This window comes from Solanum dulcamara, chromosome 3, assembly GCF_947179165.1.
Source record: "Solanum dulcamara chromosome 3, daSolDulc1.2, whole genome shotgun sequence".
In the NCBI taxonomy this organism is placed as follows: domain Eukaryota; kingdom Viridiplantae; phylum Streptophyta; class Magnoliopsida; order Solanales; family Solanaceae; genus Solanum; species Solanum dulcamara.
In genome coordinates, this window is record NC_077239.1 from 5,838,321 (window position 1) to 5,861,650 (window position 23,330).

At 34.6% G+C, this 23,330-nt stretch overlaps 3 protein-coding genes across 3 annotated transcripts; all 3 read right to left on the reverse strand.

Annotated features, from left to right (window-relative positions):
* Positions 1-3,226: 3,226 nt before the first annotated feature.
* LOC129881994 (uncharacterized mitochondrial protein AtMg00810-like) lies at positions 3,227-3,805 on the reverse strand. The gene is made up of 2 exons (XM_055956102.1): positions 3,490-3,805; positions 3,227-3,351 (listed from the first exon to the last, which is right to left on the reverse strand). The coding sequence occupies exons 1-2, from the start codon at positions 3,803-3,805 to the stop codon at positions 3,227-3,229; spliced, it is 441 nt and encodes a 146-aa protein (XP_055812077.1).
* A 144-nt stretch (positions 3,806-3,949) lies between these two features.
* LOC129881995 (uncharacterized) lies at positions 3,950-7,426 on the reverse strand. Its single transcript, XM_055956104.1, has 3 exons — positions 7,029-7,426; positions 5,639-6,560; positions 3,950-5,380 (listed from the first exon to the last, which is right to left on the reverse strand). The coding sequence occupies exons 1-3, from the start codon at positions 7,424-7,426 to the stop codon at positions 3,950-3,952; spliced, it is 2,751 nt and encodes a 916-aa protein (XP_055812079.1).
* Positions 7,427-19,710: 12,284 nt separating this feature from the next.
* Positions 19,711-22,219, reverse strand: LOC129881496 (uncharacterized). Its single transcript, XM_055955691.1, has 6 exons — positions 22,025-22,219; positions 21,773-21,922; positions 21,278-21,379; positions 21,100-21,170; positions 20,937-21,004; positions 19,711-20,439 (listed from the first exon to the last, which is right to left on the reverse strand). The coding sequence occupies exons 1-6, from the start codon at positions 22,202-22,204 to the stop codon at positions 20,198-20,200; spliced, it is 813 nt and encodes a 270-aa protein (XP_055811666.1). The 5' UTR covers positions 22,205-22,219; the 3' UTR covers positions 19,711-20,197.
* Positions 22,220-23,330: the final 1,111 nt, after the last annotated feature.

A 23,330-nucleotide genomic window follows, 5' to 3' on the forward strand; every position in this document is an offset into this window, starting at 1 on the left:
CTAGATAAATTAATGTAGCAACTTGGTAGGTAAAAGTTTGGTAAACTTTGACTTAATATAACAACTTGGTAGGTGAAAGTTAAATGAAAGTTTGGTAAACTTTGACAAATCTTGACAAGAATGTGATGTCATGGATGACATCAAGAGCAAGAATTTATTCCTATAAATAGGTAGCTCTTGATTCATTTGAAACACACCTCTTATCACATCTCTCACTTGTCTTCTCATATTCTAAGGTATTTGCAAAATATATTAGAAGAGTAGAGAATTGATAAAACAATTCTTTTAGATGTATTTGAGATCTCTCCCATTTTGTTTGTTAATATAAAGGCAGTTGTTCTCTCGTGGACATAGGATCATTCTGATCCAAACCACGTTAAATATTATTCTTCTTCCTTGTTCTTTATATTTTCACATTTCTGTTAACACTATTTATAACAAAATAAAAATAAAACGCATTGTTGAAAGCATTTTCAAGAAGAAGCTGCTTACTTGAACTACTTGCTTGAGTTACTTGTAAGTTTCCTACTTCATCGCAAGCATGAAGAAATTATTGCAAAGCTTTTCAGAAAGTTATTTGTTTGATTGCAAGCCTATTCAGAGAATTGTGTATGAATATCTACGATACGATATATTTATTAACATAAAAGATCATATTACAAAATTGTCACCTTAAAATACTTATAACTAATCAATAATACAATTACTTCTAGCTTACTATTTTTAAAAAAAATATAAAAAAACACTAGTCAATTAAATTTTGAGAACATGTGACCATCTTGAATTCATCTCCACCTGGACTGCTCACACTAATCTCAAACTCGAATAAAGAAAGATAGTTGTCAGGGGCAGAGTGAGGATACTAATTCTAAGTTCGGCAGAATTTAATAATCTTGACGTAAATTTTATATTTGTGTAAAAATTTATTTAATATGTATCAATACTCTATTCAAAACTTGATAAGCAAAAGAATATTATGGCTTTAGAATTTATAAACTAAATTTTTTGACTCCGCCTCTAATTATTGAGACGTGCTCACCTAGACACGCATGACAGACTAGGATCTAATTGGAGTGACATGAACCATACTGATTATACTTCAACTTGATTGAATTGTTTTTGTAGCATCTTGAATTCAAGAGGGATGTACATGTGGAGTCTTTTTGGATGAATATTACTGTGAAAGAGAATATAATGAGATGCATTTTATCTGATGAATTTTATCATATTCTTATTTGCTGGTGTATAAGTCACACATATTACACTGTCCTTAATTAGCTTATTATAAGTAGGAAAATGTCACGACGATAATAATATATTTAGTGTTATGTGGGATTTGAGGAGAGCAAAATGTATGCAAATTTTATCATTATCTTGTGAAGGTAAAAATGTTGCTTTCGAAAGACCCTCAGCCAACAAATTCAGGTACAAAGAAGAAGGAGACATTGAAGAAAATATAGCAGGTAACAAGGAAACAATGCAAAGCTTACCAGAAAAGAGCAAAAACAACAACAAAATAGTGTGATCATCGAAACACGTACGATAAGCAACATACTAAGATAAATTATTGAAAACAATACTAAACAATGATAAATAAAAAAAACAAGAGCTATAATAATATAAGTAGTACAATGGCAAACACCAACCACCCTAAGCAAGCCAACACTACCTTGACTACTAACTTTCTATCCTAATACGTGTCCTTTCACATCTTCCTATCTAAGGTCATGCCTCTATAATTGAAGTTGCGTCATATCCTGTCCTCAATACTTTTTTGGTCTACCTCTGCCTCTCCTCGTACCCTCTAAACCAACTTCTTGCACCTCTTCATTACTACATCAACACATCTCTTTTTCACATATCTAGATTAAATTATCTCAATTTCACTTTCCTCAACTTATCTACCACAGAAGTCACTCCTACTTAGGGTCTATTTAAGTTGCATCATCTTTAATTTTCCATTTCTTTTTTGCAAGTTATATTCTGTTTAAGGATATGAAGTGCAAGTGTCGACATGTGTCGTTACATTTGATATTAATGGTTAGAAATTTGACTCTTTTTATAAAGAAAAAGAAGAATATACAACAACGGAATAAAGCTCTTCTGAGGTCCTTTCAGTCCATTTTAACAGGCAGCCCGGTGCACTTAAACTTTCGCTATGCGTAAGGTCCGGATTAATAAGATATCAACTAAATGGATAAGTATATTATTATTATTTATTTATTCAATCTTAATTTAATATTTTTTTCCATTCATATTACATAAAGTTTTTAATTTGGACGCATTTTTTAAAGAAATTTACTTACCCTTATATTTTCACTAAATTACTCTTTTAATTAAATGGAAGGAGTGCCTAATGCCTTATTTAATATGATTTCTAGGTACTTAAAATTAAAACCCATGTTCCAAATATGGATGGAAAAAAAACACCTCATCGAGAAATGAAAAGACATTACCACAAATTAAGTAAATGCCTCAGTTATACATCACATAAAAAATTAACGAATATTTATTTTTTATCAACCTTTTCAATTTATTTTTTGTGTTCTTTTCTTATTGAAGAGAGTTGTATCAATCATGAGCTTAGTTGAACTCTGCTTCTTCACTGATCAGCCGTGAAGAAGCTAGAGATGAAGATGATGAAAAAGATGAAGAAGAGAGGCGTTAGAGAGAAGGAGAAGATTTTATTTTTAGGGCTAATCTGTGAAAATGCCCATTGTGTTAACAGTACATAGTTGCTATGTATATATAGCTAATTACATTGACTTAACTGACTAACAAATTAGTTAGTTCTAACTATGTAACTAACTAAAATGACCATACTGCCCTTATTTCTAACTGATTTTTCTAACTCCTTTAACAACTTCCTTTACATCTCAACACTCCCCTTCAAGCTAGGAGGTGCAAAAATATTCAAAGCTCCTAGCTTGGATAGAAGGTGCTCATGTTGACCTCTAGACAATCCCTTTGTCAATATATCAGCTGGTTGTTCTTGGGTTGGTAAGTAGTCAACTTTGATCATGCCTTGTTGTAGTCTTTCTCTAATGAAATGACAATCTATCTCTATATGTTTTGTTCTTTCGTGATAAACTGGATTGGCTGCAATTTGAATTGCAGCTTTGCTATCACTATAGACCTTCACTGGTACCTTCATATCAGCCTCAACCTCCTTCAACATTCCCAGCAGCCACACAAGTTCTGAAACAGTAGATGCCATGCTTCTATATTAAGCTTCAACTGAACTTCTAGACACTGTAGTTTGTTTCTTGGCTTTCCAAGATATTAGTGATTTTCCCATCTTGATCAAGTATCCTGTGACTAATTTCCTGGTGAGTGCGCATGCTGCCCAGTCTGCATCACAGAAAGCTATAATTTGGTTGTCTGATTGACTGGATAGTAGTATACCTTATCCAGGTTATCTCTTCAAATATTTGACTACTCTTAGGGCTGCCTCCATATGGGACTTCTTTGGCTGGTTTAGAAACTGACTTAATATCTGAGTACTGAAGGCTATATCTGGCCTTGTCATGTTGAGATACAGAAGTTTACCTATGAGTTTTTGATAGGCTGCCTGATCTATTAGAGGATCATGTAGCTCTTCTTGCTTTGAGTTCACATGGTCATCATAGAGCTTTGATGTGAGCTTAATGTTGGCATCCATTGGTGTTGCTGCTGGCTTAACTGTAGTTATTCCTACTTCTGCTATCATATCAAGAGTGTACTTCCTCTGATGCATGAGTATTCCTGTTGTGGATCTTGCAAATTCAATTCCCCGAAAGTATTTGAGCTCCCCTAAGTCTTTCATCTTGAATGCACTTTATAGAGCTTTATTTGTCTCTTCTATCAGCTTTAGGCTGCTGCCAATGACTAACATGTCATCTACATATACAAGTACAATGACAATACCTTCTGCTGACTTGTTAATGAATAGGGAATAATCATATTGGCTTTATTTGAACTTGAGAGAAATAAGAGCCTCAGTAAGTTTGTGATTCCACTGCCTTGGAGCTTGTTTGAGTCCATAAAGGGACTTTGTTAGTCTACATATATTCTCCCCTTGATTGACAAATCCTTGAGGCAGCTGCATATATATTTCATCCTCTAGGTCTCCATGTAGAAAAGCATTGAAGACATCCATCTGATGGATGTGCCAGTTCTTGGAAGCTGCCATGGCAAGAACAACCATGACAGTCACCATCTTCATAACAGGAGAAAATATTTCTTTGTAATCAATCCCTTCTTGTTGGCTGTATCCTTTTGCTACTAGCCTGGCTTTGAACCTCTCTATTTCACATGTGGATTTGTATTTAACCTTGTAGATCCATCTGCAACCAATAGGTTTCTTCCCTGCAGGTAAAGAAGTAACTTCCCACGTATTGTTGTTTTCTAAGGCCTGGATCTCTGTCTGCATAGCTTCAACCCATCTTGGGTCTTTGACTGCTTCAGCATAGCTGGTAGGTTCTATCACAGAGGATGTAGCTGCAATAAAGCACTGATGAGAAGGTGACAGATGAGAGTAGCTTACATAGTTGGATAGAGGATATTGAACATCCTGTTTAACATTCAGAGAGACAAAATCCTTCAGCCATATGAGAGGATGTTTGGACCTAGCAGATCTTCTAGTAAGAGGTGGCCCAGACACATCAGTATCACTTGTAATAGGGTGTGGTTGTGTAGACACACACTCTTGTTCACCAGCATCTGGATGCCCATATGTAGCCTCTTCAGAAAGTACAGATGGAGCAGTACCTGGTATTATGAATGGGGATAGTTGAACTTGTGGAACTATCTCACCTAGACCTTGTAGGTTATCTACAAACAGTTGCTGGGTGGCTGGACCATCAGCCTTGGCAAATGGAAATATGGCTTCTCTAAACTGAACATCCCCGCTGACAAAGAATGAGTTATTGTGCAAGTCAAACAGGATATAGCCTTTTTGCACTTCAGAGTACCCCATGTGCACAGCTGACTTTGATCTGGGCATGAGTTTGTCATGTTCAGTGAGATTCTTGGCTAGAGCTAGGCAACCAATGGTTCTTAAATGAGATAAACCTTGTTTTTTGCCATACAATCTTTCATAGGGAGATTGGAACTGAAGCACACTGTTAGGAAGTCTATTGATCAGGTAAGCAGCTGCTAGGACACAATGACCCCAAAATCTGATAGGTATTTTTGCTTGAAACCCGAGGGCTCTGGTTACTTCTAGTAGATGTCTGTGTTTCCTCTCAGCCACTCCATTTTGTTGAGGAGTGTATGGACAAGACCTTTGATGGATAATACCTAGTGTTTTGAACATATTATCACATACTGAATTCACAAATTCAGTACCATTATCAGACCTTAAGACCTTGACCACCTTGTCAAACTGATTCTTAGTATACTGCAAGAACATGTTAAGAGACACACACACATCTGATTTGTGTTTAAGTAAGAATAGCCAAGTCATTCTTGAAAATTCATCAACTATTGTAAGAAAGTACTTGTTGCCATAAAATATTGTTGTATTATAAGGTCCCCAAAGATCAACATGTATCAAATCAAAGTAGCTATTGCTTTTGATGATACTAGAAGGGAATACAGGTCTAGTTTGTTTTGCAAATGAACACACTTAGCATTCAGACACCTTACACACACTAACTTTATTGATATTGAACATCTTGGCCAGTACAGCTGAAGACACATGTCTTAGCCTTTTATGCCATAGCTCTATATCTGATTCCTTGTCTGTGGAAGAACCAACATCAACAGAGTATGCAGATTCCTTAGCCTTACTTGCATCACTTTGAGTGAATGGGTTCCATAGCAGATACAGACCCCCCTCTTCTCTACCAACTTCCTTCACCTTCCCAGTGTAGAGTTCTTGAAAAACACAGAAATCAGGGAAGAAGGAGACAGAGCAGCCCAATTCCTTGGTTATTTTACTGACAGACATCAAGTTATACTTGAATTCTGGAATATGGAACATATTAGTAATCAAACTTTTAGATGGTAGACTACAAGAATCAATATGAGTTACTTTAGTGATACCACCATTTGGTAAGCACACATCCTTAGGAGTGTTAAGTTGAAGGACAGATTCCGTTAGTAGCATCTGTAGTTTAGACACCATATGGTTTATTGCCCCTGTATCCACTATCCACACATCACTAGTTTCAGTTACACATAGAGCCTTACCTGCATTGTTTGCCTTATTGCAATCAGGTGCATTGGCTCTTGAACCAGACTGTTGATTCATCATCATAAGAATTTGTTCATACTGATCTTTTGTAAATGTACAACCCTGAAGTAGTTGTTTGATCTCTCTCTCAGCTGCCTTGTTAGAATTAGTGGTTGGTGATTTGTCTGCAGTATGCTGTACTGTGCTATTCCTACTCCACAAAGCTTCATCAGTCACATTTGTGTTCAAGCCATAAGAGAAGTTAGTCTGACCTGACTGCTGAGATTGATTTGTAAGGCTATTGGTGTCTGCATAGACCATGTTTGCACTCTGAGCCTTTCTTTTTGACTTGAAATCTGGAGGATACCCCACTACCTTGTAGCAGGATTCTTTGGTGTGGCCCCTACACTTACAAAAATCACAGATTAAAGATGTATTTTTCTTGAACCTATTGCTCATACCTGAACTGTTTCCAATTCTCGAGTACATAGCCACTGACTCAGAAGTTGATGCATATAGTCCCAAATTGTTGATTCTTGTAACCACAACCTTTTGACTCTCATCTCCTACTATCATAGCATACGCTTGATTGATAGTAGGTAAGGGATCTATCATGAGGATTTGACTTCTAGCTTGATGATATGTGTCATTTAGTCCCATTAGAAATTGATACAACTTTTGTCTATTCATGTGGACTACAAAACCTCTGGACTTCTCACAATTGCAGCAAGGTGAGGGCACTAACACTTCAAACTCATCCCACAACGCTTTCAGCCTTATTTAATATGCTGATACAAAGGTTGTTCCTTGTTGTAAGGTAGCTATTTCTTTGTGTAGGCTATAAGTTCTTGATCCATCAACTCTATCGAACCTTTCTTGCAGGTCAGTCCACACACTCGAAGCATTCGATGCAAACGCAATTCTACTCAACAAACTCTTCGAGACTGAATTCAGAAGCCATGACAACACAATTGCATTTGCTCTTTCCCATTGGCACCACAGTTCTTCACCATACATTTCTTTCCTGCACATTCTATCCACAAGCCCTAATTTGTTTCTACCTAACAATGCTAATTTGATTGACCGATTCCACAAGGTGTAGTTTTCAATACCTTGCAACTGGAACGAGATGATGCTTATACCACTCACATCTGTGGGGCTAAGAAATAGGGGATGATTATAGTCAATACCTTGTCCATTGTTACCTACCGAGCTTGCTGAACTTGGTATACCCACTCGTTGAGTTGAATCTGTGGCTTCACCTGTCATTTCTTCAACCTTTTTTGAGCTCTTTGTTTTGGAAGTTAGTGTTGGTTGCAGTTTTAGCTTTGACGAAGCTCAGATTTGCAAACTACAAGCTAACAACTTTAACTGATTCTTTGACTCTGATCTTCGAGTCTTTGACTCAGCTGTGTTAACTCTTTCAGTGACCAACGCTCTGATACCATGAGCTTAGTTGAGCTCTGCTTCTTCACTGATCAGCCATGAAGAAGCTAGAGATGAAGATGATGAAGAAGATGAAGAAGAGAGGCGTTAGAGAGAAGGAGAAGATTTTATTTTTAGGGCTAATCTGTGAAAATGCCCATTGTGTTAACAGTACATAGTTGCTATGTATATATAGCTAATTACATTGACTTAACTAACTAACAAATTAGTTAGTTCTAACTATGTAACTAACTAAAATGACCATACTGCCCTTATTTCTAACTGATTTTTTTAACTCCTTTAACAACTTCCTTTACATCTCAACAAATCATGTCAATGAAAATGGGATTTGATACCCCTTTTGGAAACATAAGATGTTTTACAAATATTGAATAACAAAATAGTAACGTCGATGATAAAAGGAATAAAAATTAAAGGGACGAAGGAGTTCTTATTTTACTCGAATATTTATATTAAATTATATTAAGTTATCATGATTAAATAACATGTCGTTACATATACATGTCTTCTATTTTTCTAAATCATCCACTAATAGATGGCTGAATTTATTAATCAGGCTTATTTATTTTAGACATAAATATTTTGCCTCACGCCACCACCTTTTAAAACATTAAACCTAATGGGTCAAAATTAATTCCCACTTTCCATAAGCAATGTTCTTGAAATTAAACTAATTCAGAATAAAAGAGAAATATGAGAATGTAAAACCAGAGAGCTTGTTTAAATTTTTTATTTTTGATTAGTTAAAATGGTTTTTCAAAATATCTTTTAAGAAAATGAATTTATAAATATAAATAAGGAAAACAAGTTTTAACATTTCAAGTTCATTATTTTCTCTCCACTCATCTACTTATGCCCCCAACCTTCACTTCTTCACCATCCCACTCTCGGTGACTGAACCCTCGCCAACTCAGAACCCTCGCCATCCCCATTCCACCCTATGGTGTTTTGCTAAATTATATACTCCATAAATGTTCTTGAGAATTTTACTTTGTTTTATTTAATTGGTAAGTGGATGTCTGACTATGAAAATAAAAGAGTATTCACTTTATATGAAATTTTTTATGTTGGAATTGAAGTTGTGTTTGGTCATATTATTTCACTACTAAAAATCTATCAAAAAGCGACGCAAAAAAGAGACGGACTGCGTCGCTTTTTTTGTCAAAGTTGACGGAAAAGCGACGCACTCACTATCGTCGCTTTTTTTCTCGAAGCTTTTGAAGGAGCGACAGACAGGGTCGTAAAAAGTGACGGACTGTGTCACTCCTAAATTTTTTAATTAAAAAATATATATAAAAAGAAATGATGGACTCTGTCATTTTATTTTTTTAAAAAAAGAAATTATTTAATTCAAAGCGACGGACAGGTTCCTTTAGTCCGTCGCTTTTCTGGTTTTTTAAAGATATTTTCCAGAAAAGCGACGGACAGGGTCCTTTTGTCCGTCGCTTTTCTGGAAAAATAAAAAAACAAAAAACCAGAAAAGCGACGGACTAAAGGACCCTGTCCGTCGCTTTTCTGGAAAATATTTTTAAAAAACCAGAAAAGCGACGGACTAAAGGAACCTGTCCGTCGCTTTTTCTGCAACACTTTTGATAGCAGAAACCTGTAGTTTCTACAGCCCAACTGTAATCAAAATTCAATTCAATTGTATTCAATTCAGCACATTCAAATACAATTAACAACAAACAAAATTCGCAAAATACATAATAACAAACATAATTAAACACTTAAAATGAATAAAATCATAATTTAGAACGATTTAAAGTGTTTCAAAGTTAACAAAAAATATTCAAAATGTTCATAAACAAACATAGGGAACCCTAAGGACTATTTGCTATATATTCATCACTATCGTCGGAATCATCCGGAGTGGACGCTCTTGAATAACGGAGTGGAGGCTGACGGGCGAGGTTGAGCACTTGTTCTTTAATTTTCTCAACTTGTTCATTCATACTTTTTTGATCATCGATCTTTCTTTTCTCTGATTCTGCCAATGCGTGTGTAAGTTCTGCAATTTTCTGAGACATTGCAGCTATCTGAACCCCGTCAATGGTCTCGGCTCGATGCGATGATCCAATACCTTCTAAAACTAATTGGAGTCGTCGTACATTATTCCTAGAGCCCATTCCATCTATTCGGCCCTTGTGGCTGCCTCCAACAACTTTTTTTGTCCAAATTTGAGTGAACTGTCCAGGCGTTAGCTGAACCGAATCTCCCATCTCACGTACGTGCCGCTCATAATCTTGTTGCATATTAGAAAATAAAAGTTATAATCAAACTATATATATATATATATATATATATATATATATATATATATATATATATATATATATATATATATTAAAAATAAAACTTAGAAACAAAACACATTATACTATATCTTAAATAACTTACATAGGCTCATTCGGCTTTTTCCTCCACCCACTCATCCGGATCCAACTCATTAGTCTTTTTCTTCACATTAGTCTTTTTAAAGACTTCATAGCGATAGAGAGCGCGTCCCAATTCTTTTTTCTATAAAGAAAAAATACAATTAATGAAATAATATTTTGTGAAATAATTTATTTCAGAAAATGAATTTAAACTTAATTCATATATTAGTTAAATTCAAGTTATGATTAATTCAAGTTATAATTAATTAATTCATATAATAATTAAGATCAACTTATAATTAATTCAACTTATAATTATTAAGTTCAAATTCTATTTAATTCAAGTTCTAATTAATTAATTTATATAATAATTAAGTTCAACTTATAATTAAGTTCAAATTATAAATAATTCAAGTTCTAATTAATTCATGTCAGATGTTCTAAGTTAAATAAGAACAAAATTACATGTTTCAAGTATATACAAATTAATGTTCTAAAATAGGAGTATTCAAGTATCTAATTAAAGTTCAAGTTCATAACAACATAAAGTTCTAATTAATTAGTTTTAAAGTCTAAGTTCTAGTTACTTCTAAAGCTTAAAGAATTCAAACATATACAAACCTAAAAATTTCAAAGTTCCACTTCCAAAATTCCTAAAGTTTAAGTTCATGACTATGAATATGGTCTAACTCTAATTAGCTTAATTTGTTCATAAGTACTACAATTCAACAAGATTTCAAAAGTCAACAAAATTTCAAGTTCAAAGTTTTAAGTTCAAGTTTCAAAATTCAAGTTCTAAGGTCAAGTTCCATATTATATTCAAGTATCCTAAAATTCAAGCATCTAAATCCTAATTAGTTCCAAAGTCTAAAGTTCACAATTTATAAAAACCAAAAAAATATTCTAAGTTCAAAAATCCTAAAGTCCAAGTTCATAACTTGAATATCTTTCAAACATCAAAAATCATTCAACTCAATGTTTTTCTAACTTGAATATCTTCCAAACATAAAAAATCCTAAATTCTAATTTCTAATTAGTTCATGTTCTAACCGTAATTTTATCTTCAAAAACACTTCAAGTCCAACTAACACAATACCCAATTCACAATCTAATTAAAAAAAAACCACAATTCAAACTAAGGCCCTAAAATTTTCATTCACATTCTCACTTCAAGAACTAAGCAACTTAACATAACATTTGAATATCAACAACACTTTAATTCCAACTCCAAAAAATATATGTAATTCACAATTTAATTCAAAAAATAAATCCCAACTCAAACAAAAGACCTAAAATCTAATTTTTAACATTCACCAATTCAAAATCACATATACAAATTAACTATGTTAATAACATACATTAAACAAATTAAATTAAATAAATTAACTAACAAATCAACAAATTAATATTTGTTTTCAAAATTAAAACCCTAAAACTAACTAACCTTATTAACAATACAGAGAGAGAGAGAGAGAGGTTAACAGTGGGGAGGGGCGGCGGCAACAACGGCGATGGGGGAGGGCGTGGCGGCGGCAGCAGCGACCGGCGGCGAAGGGGTGGGGGTGAAATTTTTAGAGAGAAGGGGGAGGGTTTAGAGAGAGAGAGAGAGAGAGAGACAAAAATGAGAAAAAAATCGGGTCTCTATTTTGAAATATTTCAGATGGAGCGACGAACAATATCGCTCTGTCCGTCGCTTTTTTAAAATATTTGACCGCCTTTGACCAAATAAGCGATGGACTTAGAGACGTTGTTCGTCGCTTATTTAAAAAAAATGATAAATAAAATACGACGGAAGGAGACGCAATATTTAAATTATATTTAATTATTTTCAATTAAAAGCGACGGACTCCGTCGTTATGTTTATTTTATAATTAATTTTTAAATATATTTAAAAAAATCCACCAAAAATAGCGACGGACATATAGTCTCTGTCCGTCGCTATTTATAAAAAAAATTAAATTATTTTTACAACAAAAAAAATGGACTGCGTCTCAAATGTCGTCGCCTTTTTGAGCGACGCAGTCCGTCACTATTAATTTCGTCGTTTTTTATCAGTTTTTTAGTAGTGTTTGCAAAGAATATTATAAGTTGGAAGTACTTTTTCTAAGCATGGTTTATACCCATACTTTTTCAAAACTAACTAAAGACACTCAACTTGACTAATTTATTTGAAACATACAATAAAATCTGCTCTAAAAAAGCAATATCTCAAAATAAATAGTCACACAATATTATAATTAGATCTCATACATGAGCTACTACATATTATTATAAATATTTTCTGATTTTATTTGAATTTTTTGAAGATTGAATTGTGTTTGATTATAGTTTTAGCAATACCCTTTTGGAAAAAAAATGGGGTGGGAGAGGGGAGTTGAATGTGTGGAACTATAATAACATATAAGAAAATAAATAATATAAATACTTTTCATTTTAATAAATAAAAATGATGATCGATAATTTTTTCTTCTTTCAATTTTTTTACATTAGGTATGAGTTTTTATTTCTAAACATGATATCGCGTACCTTTTCTTACATAACTATTTAAAATTTCCTTTACATTAGTAATAATGAATTTATTTTGCTAACTCTAAAAATATATAATAAAAGAAATCTAAATCAATTATATCTTGATACATTATATCACTTATTATAACTTTAAGACATCCCAAGTTTTTGTAATTTCAATTGAGGGTCAATATAATAGATTTGTAAGGAACCAGTGGAAGACATATTTAATCAAAAATTAATGCTCGTATTTAAACTTTATATAAAACATAAAATCAATATTACATAAAAGTTATCATTTAAAATAGTCAAATTAATTTCATAATCACTAATATAAGTTTTTACTCAAATTTTTATAATTAATTAAGAACATTTGTCCTGAACTTTAAATGGAGGGCAAAATTATCCAATTTTGAGTAGTTCTGTGCCAAAAATTGCCATTGTTCCTTGTTTTGAGACAACCACTAGTAAGATTAATATTTTTGAGCTATTTTGATAGTCGACGGGACATTTCAAAGCCAAAAATGTAATAGTAAATATATTTTTTAGCGAGAACGTAAATGGAAGATAAAATTGACTCATTTTGAATAGATCAAAGGTATATTTGATTTTTTTTATCTATTTATTTTTTTAACTTAATTACCAAATACTTAAAAATAAATAAGAAAATCACTTATTTTTTTTAAAAAAAATATATCATGACTTTCTCACTTTTGTTATTTTTTGTTTTCATCTTGTTTTCGATATGGTTGTCCCTATCTGACCTTTTATCTTGTTTTCATCTCTTGAGCCGAGGGTCTTTCGGAAACAGTCGCCCTACCTTTCAAGGTATGGGTTAGGTCTGCGGACACTCTACCCTCCCCAAACCCCATATGGTGGGACTATACTGGGTTTGTTGTTGTTGTTGTTTTAAAAAATATATATATATTCTAAGAAAATATTTTTCACGACACCCTGAATTTATTCTTGTTAAACCAGGTGCCGTATGATCATTGTTTCCACCCAACTTGTAAAAAAAATATATTTTCTAAGAAAATATTTTTCACGACACTGTGAATCTATTTTTGTAAAACCAGGTGCCATATGATAATTGTTTCCACTTCAACAAGGCCTTCTTCTTATTGAACACTTTAACCTTAAGAAATTTATACATATTTGACATAAAATGACAATCAGTTCAAAAATAAAAATGCATGTAACTCAAACACAAATACATAATAGATGTACAAATAGAAATGATGACACGGGATGATATCCATTTTTTAAAAATTCTATTAAATAATTCAAAAAAAATAAAATAATAACTTATTTTTTTAATTAACCCCCCCCCCCCTCTTCTTCTGCTTCTTCTTTGTCAGTTCTATTTCTCCTTCCATCGGCGTCGTCAGCAGCGCCAGCACCGGCGCCACCAATAAACCATCGCACCTACCCCTGTCTTCTTGTCCATCTAATTTTACCCCTTTCACTGGCGTCGGAATACACCATTGCCGCTCACTTAACCTACATACTCATTTTGTCACGCTCTGAGAGGGTATCTTAGGTGTGGCCGGTACTCAGAAGCCATTGCTGGCTCCCAAGCGAACCACTTGGCTTGATCACACATTCATTGATTCAGTGGAAGACTTAGTTTAAGAGAAAAATAAAATTTAGTGGGCTAACTCAATCATCAATCTCCATCATTCAAATCAAAAACATAGTTTGAAAGAAAACTAATCAAGAGTTAGAGATATCAAAATAAATTCATCACTATCTAGTCTATGAAGCCTCTATCTCGACTACCTAAATGGTGCCAATGACAAGTTCATGGCTACCTAAAAAAACTACTCATAAGCAATGGAAAGAATGAATATGATTACTTCGAAGGCAATGAGTTCTTACCACTATCAGGAAAGAAATAGATCTTCAACGAAGCACCTGTTGATGATATCTAACACCCGTCCCTACATCATAAAATGATGCAGGCCCAAATGGACGTCAGTGCATGTATGTACGAGTATGTAATATGGCAGAATGAAATAACAATACATCAAAGGAACTCAAGATAGAATGAAACTCACCCAACTCAGTATGATATGCAAGTATAAAATATAACAATATTTTAAGAAGGACTCAGTAATATGCAACTTGTTCAAAACATGACATATACTTTCATGCACAATCTGGGAGTCTCTCTTAACCGACAAAAATCCCACCACTTATAAGTAGGTGATGCACAACGAACTGACGTCATTGCCACATCCGTCCAATACTTTATAAGTAGGTGATGCACAACGAACCGACGTCGTTTCCACATCCGTCCAATACTTTCCAAGGTAAAGGACAAATCTACCAATCTAGATCCACCAATCAATCAAGTCCTATCTTTTCAGGACAATCAAATAGGGAAACATTAGACTTTAATGATCCAATCCTCTCCTACCTGACTACGTAGTTATTAAGTTTTACCCTCGCTCAATTCGATGCTCGATACTACTCCCAAACCTCAAAATGCTCATGCAACTTCAAAAAAATTAGTTCAATCAAAACTTTTGACTAGTCTCATTGGACTCCTATCGAAACTCAATCCCATCTCAATTATTATGCTCTTTCAAATCAACTCAATCAAATCCACTCATTGAGATTAAAAACTCAACTCTTTTAAATCACTTTAAAACATGTAATTTCAACTCAAAATAATGTATAGCAAAATCACAATCAAAACGGTTAAAATTCTTAAAGATTCTTTCAATTCAACTCAGGCTCGACTCATACTCAAATCATCAAGTTCTTTCAGAAATATATTTTTTAAAATCAATCACAAGTCATTAAAACTTTATCTCAAAACCATTATTTATGCTCAAGATATCCATGCTCAAAATAATGAAAAAATTAACTTATGTGAAAACTCAAACTCTTGTACAATCAATGCTCAAAATCAAATATAATCTTCAATTAGGGTTCATGTGAATGAATACATGAACATGCATCCAAAACAATTACTCAATCCATAAACAACATCAATGCGTATTTTAAATATGTACAAGGAACCCAAAAGACAATAGATAACTCAAGAATTCAATTCAAGGAACTCAAACACTCCAACTCAACTCAACTCGAATCAATAAAGATGAAGGGGCACGTGGACGAACTCGGTCCAACGTTGTGTTAGCCTTACATACCTGAATCTTAGGAGTTATTGGATAAAAGTATTGGGTTTGGAACCTTGTAGCTTGAAGTTGAGAAACCAATCTATGGATTTGTGAATGAGATCTTGAACTTGGACTCTTTAGATTTCCCAATATTGGAGAAATTCCTTTCTTGAAGTTCTTGATCTTTGGGAGAAGGAGAATTTGGGATTTTGAGAGTATCTCTACGTATAAGAATATTATTAGGTTGAAAGATTGAGAAAAATCACCTTTTAATAAATTCCGCCGGCAAATTCGACGAGCTGGAGGTCTCTCCGCCGACCTATTTGATGAGTTGCTAAATGGTGTTTTAGCTCTCCCAATCCAACAGTTTTTGAAGGATTTTGGGCACTATTCGGTGAGCTAGGTCGTGGTTCTCCGAACTATTCGGCGAGTCACCAAATTGGCTGGTGAGCTAGCCAAATTGTCCTGTCCGGACATGCTTCAGTAAAACGATCATAACGTTTTACTCCAAACTCCAAAAAATGCAATCTTGATATATTTGAAAAGAAGACTCAAAGACATGTAATTTGATAGGTCATAGGCCACCCAATTCATTATATTCTAAGAGATGTGGTCGTTTGACGTTGACCCTTATACGAACTCATGCAAAAACTTAACCGATAGAAATTCTTTGGACTTGGTTGGTGTTAGGGATCCCTTATGACCCTAAATCACATCTAATACCCTTCAAATACTTAGGAATTTATACTAACTCATAAATAAAATTATAAGTCATTCAGAGAGGTGTCACAATTTTGAGTGAAGAAGGGGACAGAGAGATTGTGTTGGGAGATTTGGAACATATAGGGAGGCGTCATGATTTTTGGTGTTACAGGAGTATTACGGTCGAAGAGGTTAAGGGTGTTGTGTGTAGGATGCGCTGGGGAAGAGCGATCAGACCTGGCGAGATTCCTGGAGAATCTTGGAAGAGCATGAGCTTGGTAGGTTTGGAGTGGCTGACTAGGTTATTTAATATCATCTTTAAGATGGCAATGATGCCTGAAGAATGGAGGTCGAGCGTAATGATCACTCTATACAAAAACAAGGGGGATATCCTGAGCTGCAACAACTATAGAGGTATCAAGTTTCTAAGCCATAATATGAAAGTGTGGGAAAGAGTGGTGGAGATGAGGGTGAGGAGAGGCGTGTCTATTTCAGAGAACTAGTTTGGATTTATACCGGGACGCTCAACTACAGAAGCCATCCATCTTATGAGGAGACTGGTGGAGCAGTATAGGGAGAGGAAGAGGGACTTGCATATGGTATTCATTGACCTAAAAAAGGCTTATGATAAAGTTCCACAAGAGATACTATGAAGATGTTTGAAGGCTAAAGGTGTACCTATGGCGTACATTAGGGTGATCAACGACATGTATGAGGGTGACAAAACTTGGGTAAGGACAGTAGGAAGGGACTAAGAGCACTTCCCAATTGTGATGAAGTTGCATCAAGGATCAGCTCTGAGTCCGTTTTTATTTGCCTTGGTGATGAATGTATTGACACGACAAATTCAAGGTGAGTTGCCATGATGTATGCTTTTCGCGGATGACATAGTCCCAATCGATGAGACTCGTAGCGGAGTTAACGCTAAGCTGGAGGATTGGAGACATACCTTGGAGTCTAAAGGGTTTAAGCTGAGTAGGACCAAGACAGAGTACTTAGAGTGCGAGTTCAGTGAGACACCTTAGAAGGTTGGCGCGGAAATTAGGCTTGGTGACCAGGACATCCAAAAGAAAAGTAGTTTCAAATACCTTGGGTCTATCATGTAAGGTAATGGGGAGATTGATGATGAAATTGAAGCTCGCTTCCGGTGTGCTATGTGACAAGAAGATGCCACCACAACTTAAGGGTACGCTCTACAAAGTGGTGGTTAGACCGGCTATGTTATATGGGGTGGAGTGTTGGCTAGTGAAAGTCTCTCACATTCAAAAAATGAAAGTTGCTGAGATGAGAATGTTGAGATGGATGTGTGGGCATACTAGGAGATACAGGATTAGAAATGAGGCTATTCGGGACAAGGTAGGAGTGACCTCGGTGGAAGACAAGATGCAGAAAATGCGATTGAGATGGTTTGGGCATGTGAAGAGGAGAGATACAGATGCCCAGTGAAGAGGTGTGAGAGGTTGGCCATGGATGGTTTCAAAAGAGGTAGGGGTAGGCCGAAGAAATATTGGGGAGAGGTGATTAGATAGGACATGACGCAGTTACATCTTACCAAGGACATGACCTTAGATAGGAGGGTGTGGAGGACCCATATTAGGATAGAAGGCTAGTACATAGTCTCGTTATTCTTCCGTATTAGTAGGCGCATTAGTGCACTGTAATTTCTTGTGCTTTGATTTCTATTATTATCTATTACTTTCTGTACTTCGATTACTTTATTTTATCTGTGTCGCTTTTTTTATTTTCTTTTCTATATCGTTTTGAACTTTTTAGACTTATCTGACCTCTTTTTATGCTTCTATTGAGCCCAGGATCTTTCGAAAACAGCCGTCTTACCTTGGTAGGAGTAAGGTATGTGTACATTTTACCCTCTCAGACCCCACGTTGTGGGATTTCACTGGGTTGTTATTGTTGTTGTATTCAGTTCGAGTCTACACACATATGAAGAATGGTTCGTGTGTTGGCGAAAAAATTTGAGGTGTTACACATTTCCCTTTTCATTCTAATTGCATCAAAACTTTTACCTATTGCCTTCATCTTCTGCCCAATAGTAATAATTTATCATAATTACAAGAAATAATAACATTTTTTTATCAAAAGAATACCAGTTTATATTTTTCATCTGAATAAATGGAGCTTTGACGAAATATTTGAGATTTAGTAAAAAAAAGAAAATATGAGAAGCAAAATTGGAAAGGCTAAGAGAAAGAGAGAAAGGTGGAGGGAGTGGGTGTGTGTGTCTAGAGATGATGGGAAAGGAAGATGTTAATAGTTGCAGGGAAGTGAACACCGGTGAAGAAGAAGACTAGCTTTTTATTTTTATTTTTTTATTTTGTTAATTAATTTTTTTAATTTTTTAAATTAATTTAGGTATATAAGTTAGAAAAAATATATATAATATTTTTGATTGATTTACGCGCTTAAAGAGGGTGAAACACACATATTTTGTCATGTCAGTCAGGTGTGTTTGATAGATACACTTTTTTAGAGGTTTAGGCGTTCAATAGGAAGACAGTCTTGTTGAGGTGTCTAAACAGAAAAAACGTCCAAGTTCAAGGGGCCGCTTATGACTTCTACCTAATAAGAAATGAACGTTAAATCTAAAACTCCAAATGTTAGTTCATATGGTGATAGTTAGAGCCCATTTGGATTAGCTTATAAACTGTTTTCAGCTTTTTTGAGTGTTTGACTGATCAATTTAAAGTCATTTTGTGCTTAAAATAAGCCCCAAAAAATAATTGAATTTGTTTGACTTAACTTATCTAAAACAGCTTATAAGCCAAAAAAATATGTTGAATTACCCCAGCTTTTTTTTAACTTATAATAAACAATTTTCAGCTTATAAACAGCTTAAAAAAAAACTTACCCAAACAGGCTCTTATACAACCATATAAAAGTGTCAAATCCTCAATTCACCACTAATGTGGGGCAAACTAAACACACTGTTTCTACTCAAAGGACAGATGTAATTAGAAAACTTTACAAAATGATCATTTGGCACAGATGAAAAATAAAAAAAACTTAACATAACTAATAAAGTTATTGTCATATAACCAAAAAGTCAAAAGTAAGAGCTATGGAAACAACCTCTTGCTTTTCAAAAATCAAAAGTAAGACCTATGGAAACAACCTCTAGCAAAAAAGCAAGATAAGTATGTACAATAAACTTTTGTAGTCCATCCCTTCACCAAAACCCACGCATAGCAGAAGCTTAAAACACCAAGCAAAAGAATTAGTGGATGCAAGATGAACTTGTAATCTCATTCAAATACCTTCCATAAGACTTTTGACCTCTTTGAAATACTCAGCCAGATACAATACAGGTACTCTTGACTGTCAAAAAGAATTCAAGAATCAAATGGTCTGTATAAACAAATTGCTTTTTGCAACCAAATGAACAATAAGAACCAACTTATAGTCCTCTTTTATTACAATTGCCAAGCAGTAGTGTGATATACTCCACTGGTCCTTACAACAATATCATGAAGGGATTAGCCTAAGCTTAGCCAAAAGGAAGCAATGGATAAAATGGGAAAAGACAAAGAAAAATTAGAAGAAAAAGGTTCCCACAAACAAAACAGCATGGGTGATACAATCATCTAAGATGGTAAAAGGAAGGTAAAATCCTAAGACATATCAAGCCTAAATAATATCTAGAAATACAATTGATGTGGGACACTAATGATTTTCAATGGCTATACAGCAAAAAAAACAAGTTAAAACAGCAGCAACCACAAAATTTGCCGCGGTGTGAACAAACTCTTGTTTAATACTAATTGCCATATCAATACTTAAAACTTTCTTCCTAACCGGCTTAAACAAAACTGAACCATGTAGCTTTTTTTAATCAGAAAAACTGGAAGAGTGAAGAACTGAAATCGTCAAGAATCAAAAGGCCCTTGAGATAGAAGCTTTTTCAGTGTCTCGTATGTCATGAACACAATTCCCACACTGGGAACTACTTTGTAGTACTCAGGCATTATCCCTCTGTACAAGCCACGGAAGCCTTCAGTTCGGATTATGTGCTTAAAAATCCCCATTATGCCAGTGTTGTACACATGTGCACGTCCTCCTGCTCCTTCCAACTGCTTTCTTCGTCTCACAAGATCCAAAGGGAAAGTTGCTGCACATTATCAAGAATACAACAGAAGAGTGAACTGCAATTTCATTCAACTATGCTATGTAGATTCACTTATAACCAAGTTGTTCCCCACGTTCCTCCAATGATTCATTTTTTAAGCATTGGCCTCGAACCTCATAATCCAGGCAGAAATAAGTTGGACAGCTATACTATAGAGGTCATCACTCTAAATAGTATATTCAGCCAAGAAAAAGACCATGGCAGAGTAGTAGTATTACTCTTGAAGTTCTTGTCCTTCGATTTCTGTTATTTCTTCTAATTCGACTAGCTTGCTATTTTGTTACAGTTACTGTCAACTTTTATTTTTACATCATACTTTTGTTATTTTGTTTTTGTTTTTGTTTTTTGGCCATCTTTTCCTTTAGCCGAGGGTCTGTGTACACTCTACCCTCCCCATCCCCAGACCCCAATTGTGGTATTACACTAGGTACATTGTTGCACTAAAAAATAAGCTAAAGTTATTGATACAAAATACTCACCAGTGGAAGACGCGATTCCTGACAGACTTCCACAAGCAAGACTAACTGCAATAGTAGGATCATTGGGCCTAAGAGAAACAGAAAATGAAACACAAGATGATGTTAGACAAGAATGATAGAATGTCTACCATAGGGTACACTCTCAAGACGTGGTGGTACTTACCTCTGAGTCTGCCAGTAAGATCTCAAAGCCTCATAGACAGAAAAGCTTATTGCTATACTAGGTCCAACACCCTGCGACAAGCAAATACCTAATTAGCATTGTAAATTACTTTTTCCTTTTTCAGACAAAGCCAGGGACTGATCAACATATCTATGAAAGGTAGAGCAGAAAGGCAGACCAGTAATGTAGCACCAAGCCCTTTGTACAACCCAAAAAAGCCTTCATCTCTGCAAATGGTACGAAGAGAATGGCAGATGCCCTGATAGTATATGGCATTCCTCTGCAAAGTTTAAAAGAACCAGCTAAATGAAATGCTGAATACGTATTTGTGGAACAAACAAATAGCCACAATCTACAAAACTTGAAGAACCAGTTCAATGAAATGCTTAAGTCATACTTGTGGATTAAAGAAAAGGCCACAATCTAGTCAATTAGAGTGGTAGCTACCTGTTTTTTATGTGGTTCATGTGCATAGAGACAAGTATAACAGATGAGAAGTATGACATCTGACAAGTATATGGACCATCTATAATCTAAGGAGAACATCAGCTTGATGCTCCAATAACCAAACAAGACCAGAAACCAACATAATTTAGAGGGATAAAACTAATATACCCTTCTCTACTGTTCAATTGATCAATGAGACCTAGAAACCACTGCAACATTTTTATACCTGTGCAGCTAATCTTGTTCTGACAAGATCCAACGGGTAGGTGGCAGCAGCTGCTGTTACTCCAGCCAATCCGCCACCAACAAAGTGCACGAAAATATCCGCACCTGCTTTTCGCCCTTCACCATCCAGACCAGGAATTGATTTCAATAGCTGCCAACATGATAATTTTCAGAAAAGATTGCAACATGCAAGCTGAAAGAAACATTTTGTGTCAAACTTTATATAGAAAAAGTTATGTCATAAAGTACTCACACTCTTGTAGCGTTCATAAGCATAGAAATTGACTGAGGAATAAGGAAGCCTGTGAGCAATAGTGACCAGGTTTCCCTTCCAAAAAGCTCTGAATCCCCTAGACAGTGATACAAAAGGTTTGATGCATTCATACCTACATATGGATTCTTGAAGAATGCATTTGATAGCTATGTGTATCATAAGAAAATATCTAGTAAATCTATGATTTATTCACTGTTGTATGTTGATGATATGTTTATTGCTGCTAACAATATCACAGAGATAAATATTTTGAAGAAACTGTTGTGCAAAAAATTTGACATGAAGGATTTGGGAGCTGTAAAGAAAATTCTTGGAATGGAGATTTCAAAAGATGATGGTGTTGTACATCTTTCTCAGAAGACGTACATCGAAAAGGTTCTTGAGAGGTTCAACATGCAGATGAGGATGAGGTGGAGCATATGTCAAAAGTTCCTCATTTAAAGCTTTTAAAGTTACAAGTGCCACGGTCTGAGGATGAGGCGGAGCATATGTCAAAAGTTTATTTGGCTAGCTGTTCACACCCAATTTTGACCCTCAGCGCAAATTAGCTATTCAGTTTTTTAAAATTTTGAACATTTTTTGAAATAATTAACTTTTATAAAAATTAAATATTTTCATGTTATTCCTAACTATTTTTGTCTTTTTATATAATTTTAGGATAATATACATACTTTTTATATAACTATATCTTTAATTACTACTTATGTGATTATTCAAAAATCATCTCAAAAAAAATTATATTTTTAACTAAATATTATGTTAATTAGGTTAATTTAATTATAGTTTTATATTTTCAAATTAATTGGTTTATGACTAAAAAAATTGAAAAACGCACTTCTCCCACATCAAAAATCCATGAAGGATTTGGGGTTTTGGGGGCCTATATAAAGGCTCGTATTCTCATTAAGAAGAGAGGAAGAGGAGGGAGGTTTTTTTACCACCACAAAGTTAGAAATTTTCTTTACTTGGCTAGAAATTTGGACTCTTGTCCCCAGCCTAAAAGTTATGAAAATTTCTAGCTTTAAATCTATATTTTTCTCTAACGAGGAGAATAGGAGATTGAAATCGAAATTTAGGCTAAGAACAGAGTTCTTATAACGTCGAATTCATGAAGGTTTCAGTCTAAATTTTTAATTTTTTCTTTTGTGTATTGGAGCTTCGTCAAGCTCTTGGGTAGTGGTGAAGTCGTCTTCAGCTCATCGTCTTTAGTTTCGATGCCCGATAAAAGGTAAAATGTTTTCTTGACTTTATTTTATTTAATGTATAATTATTTCATGTCTTTATT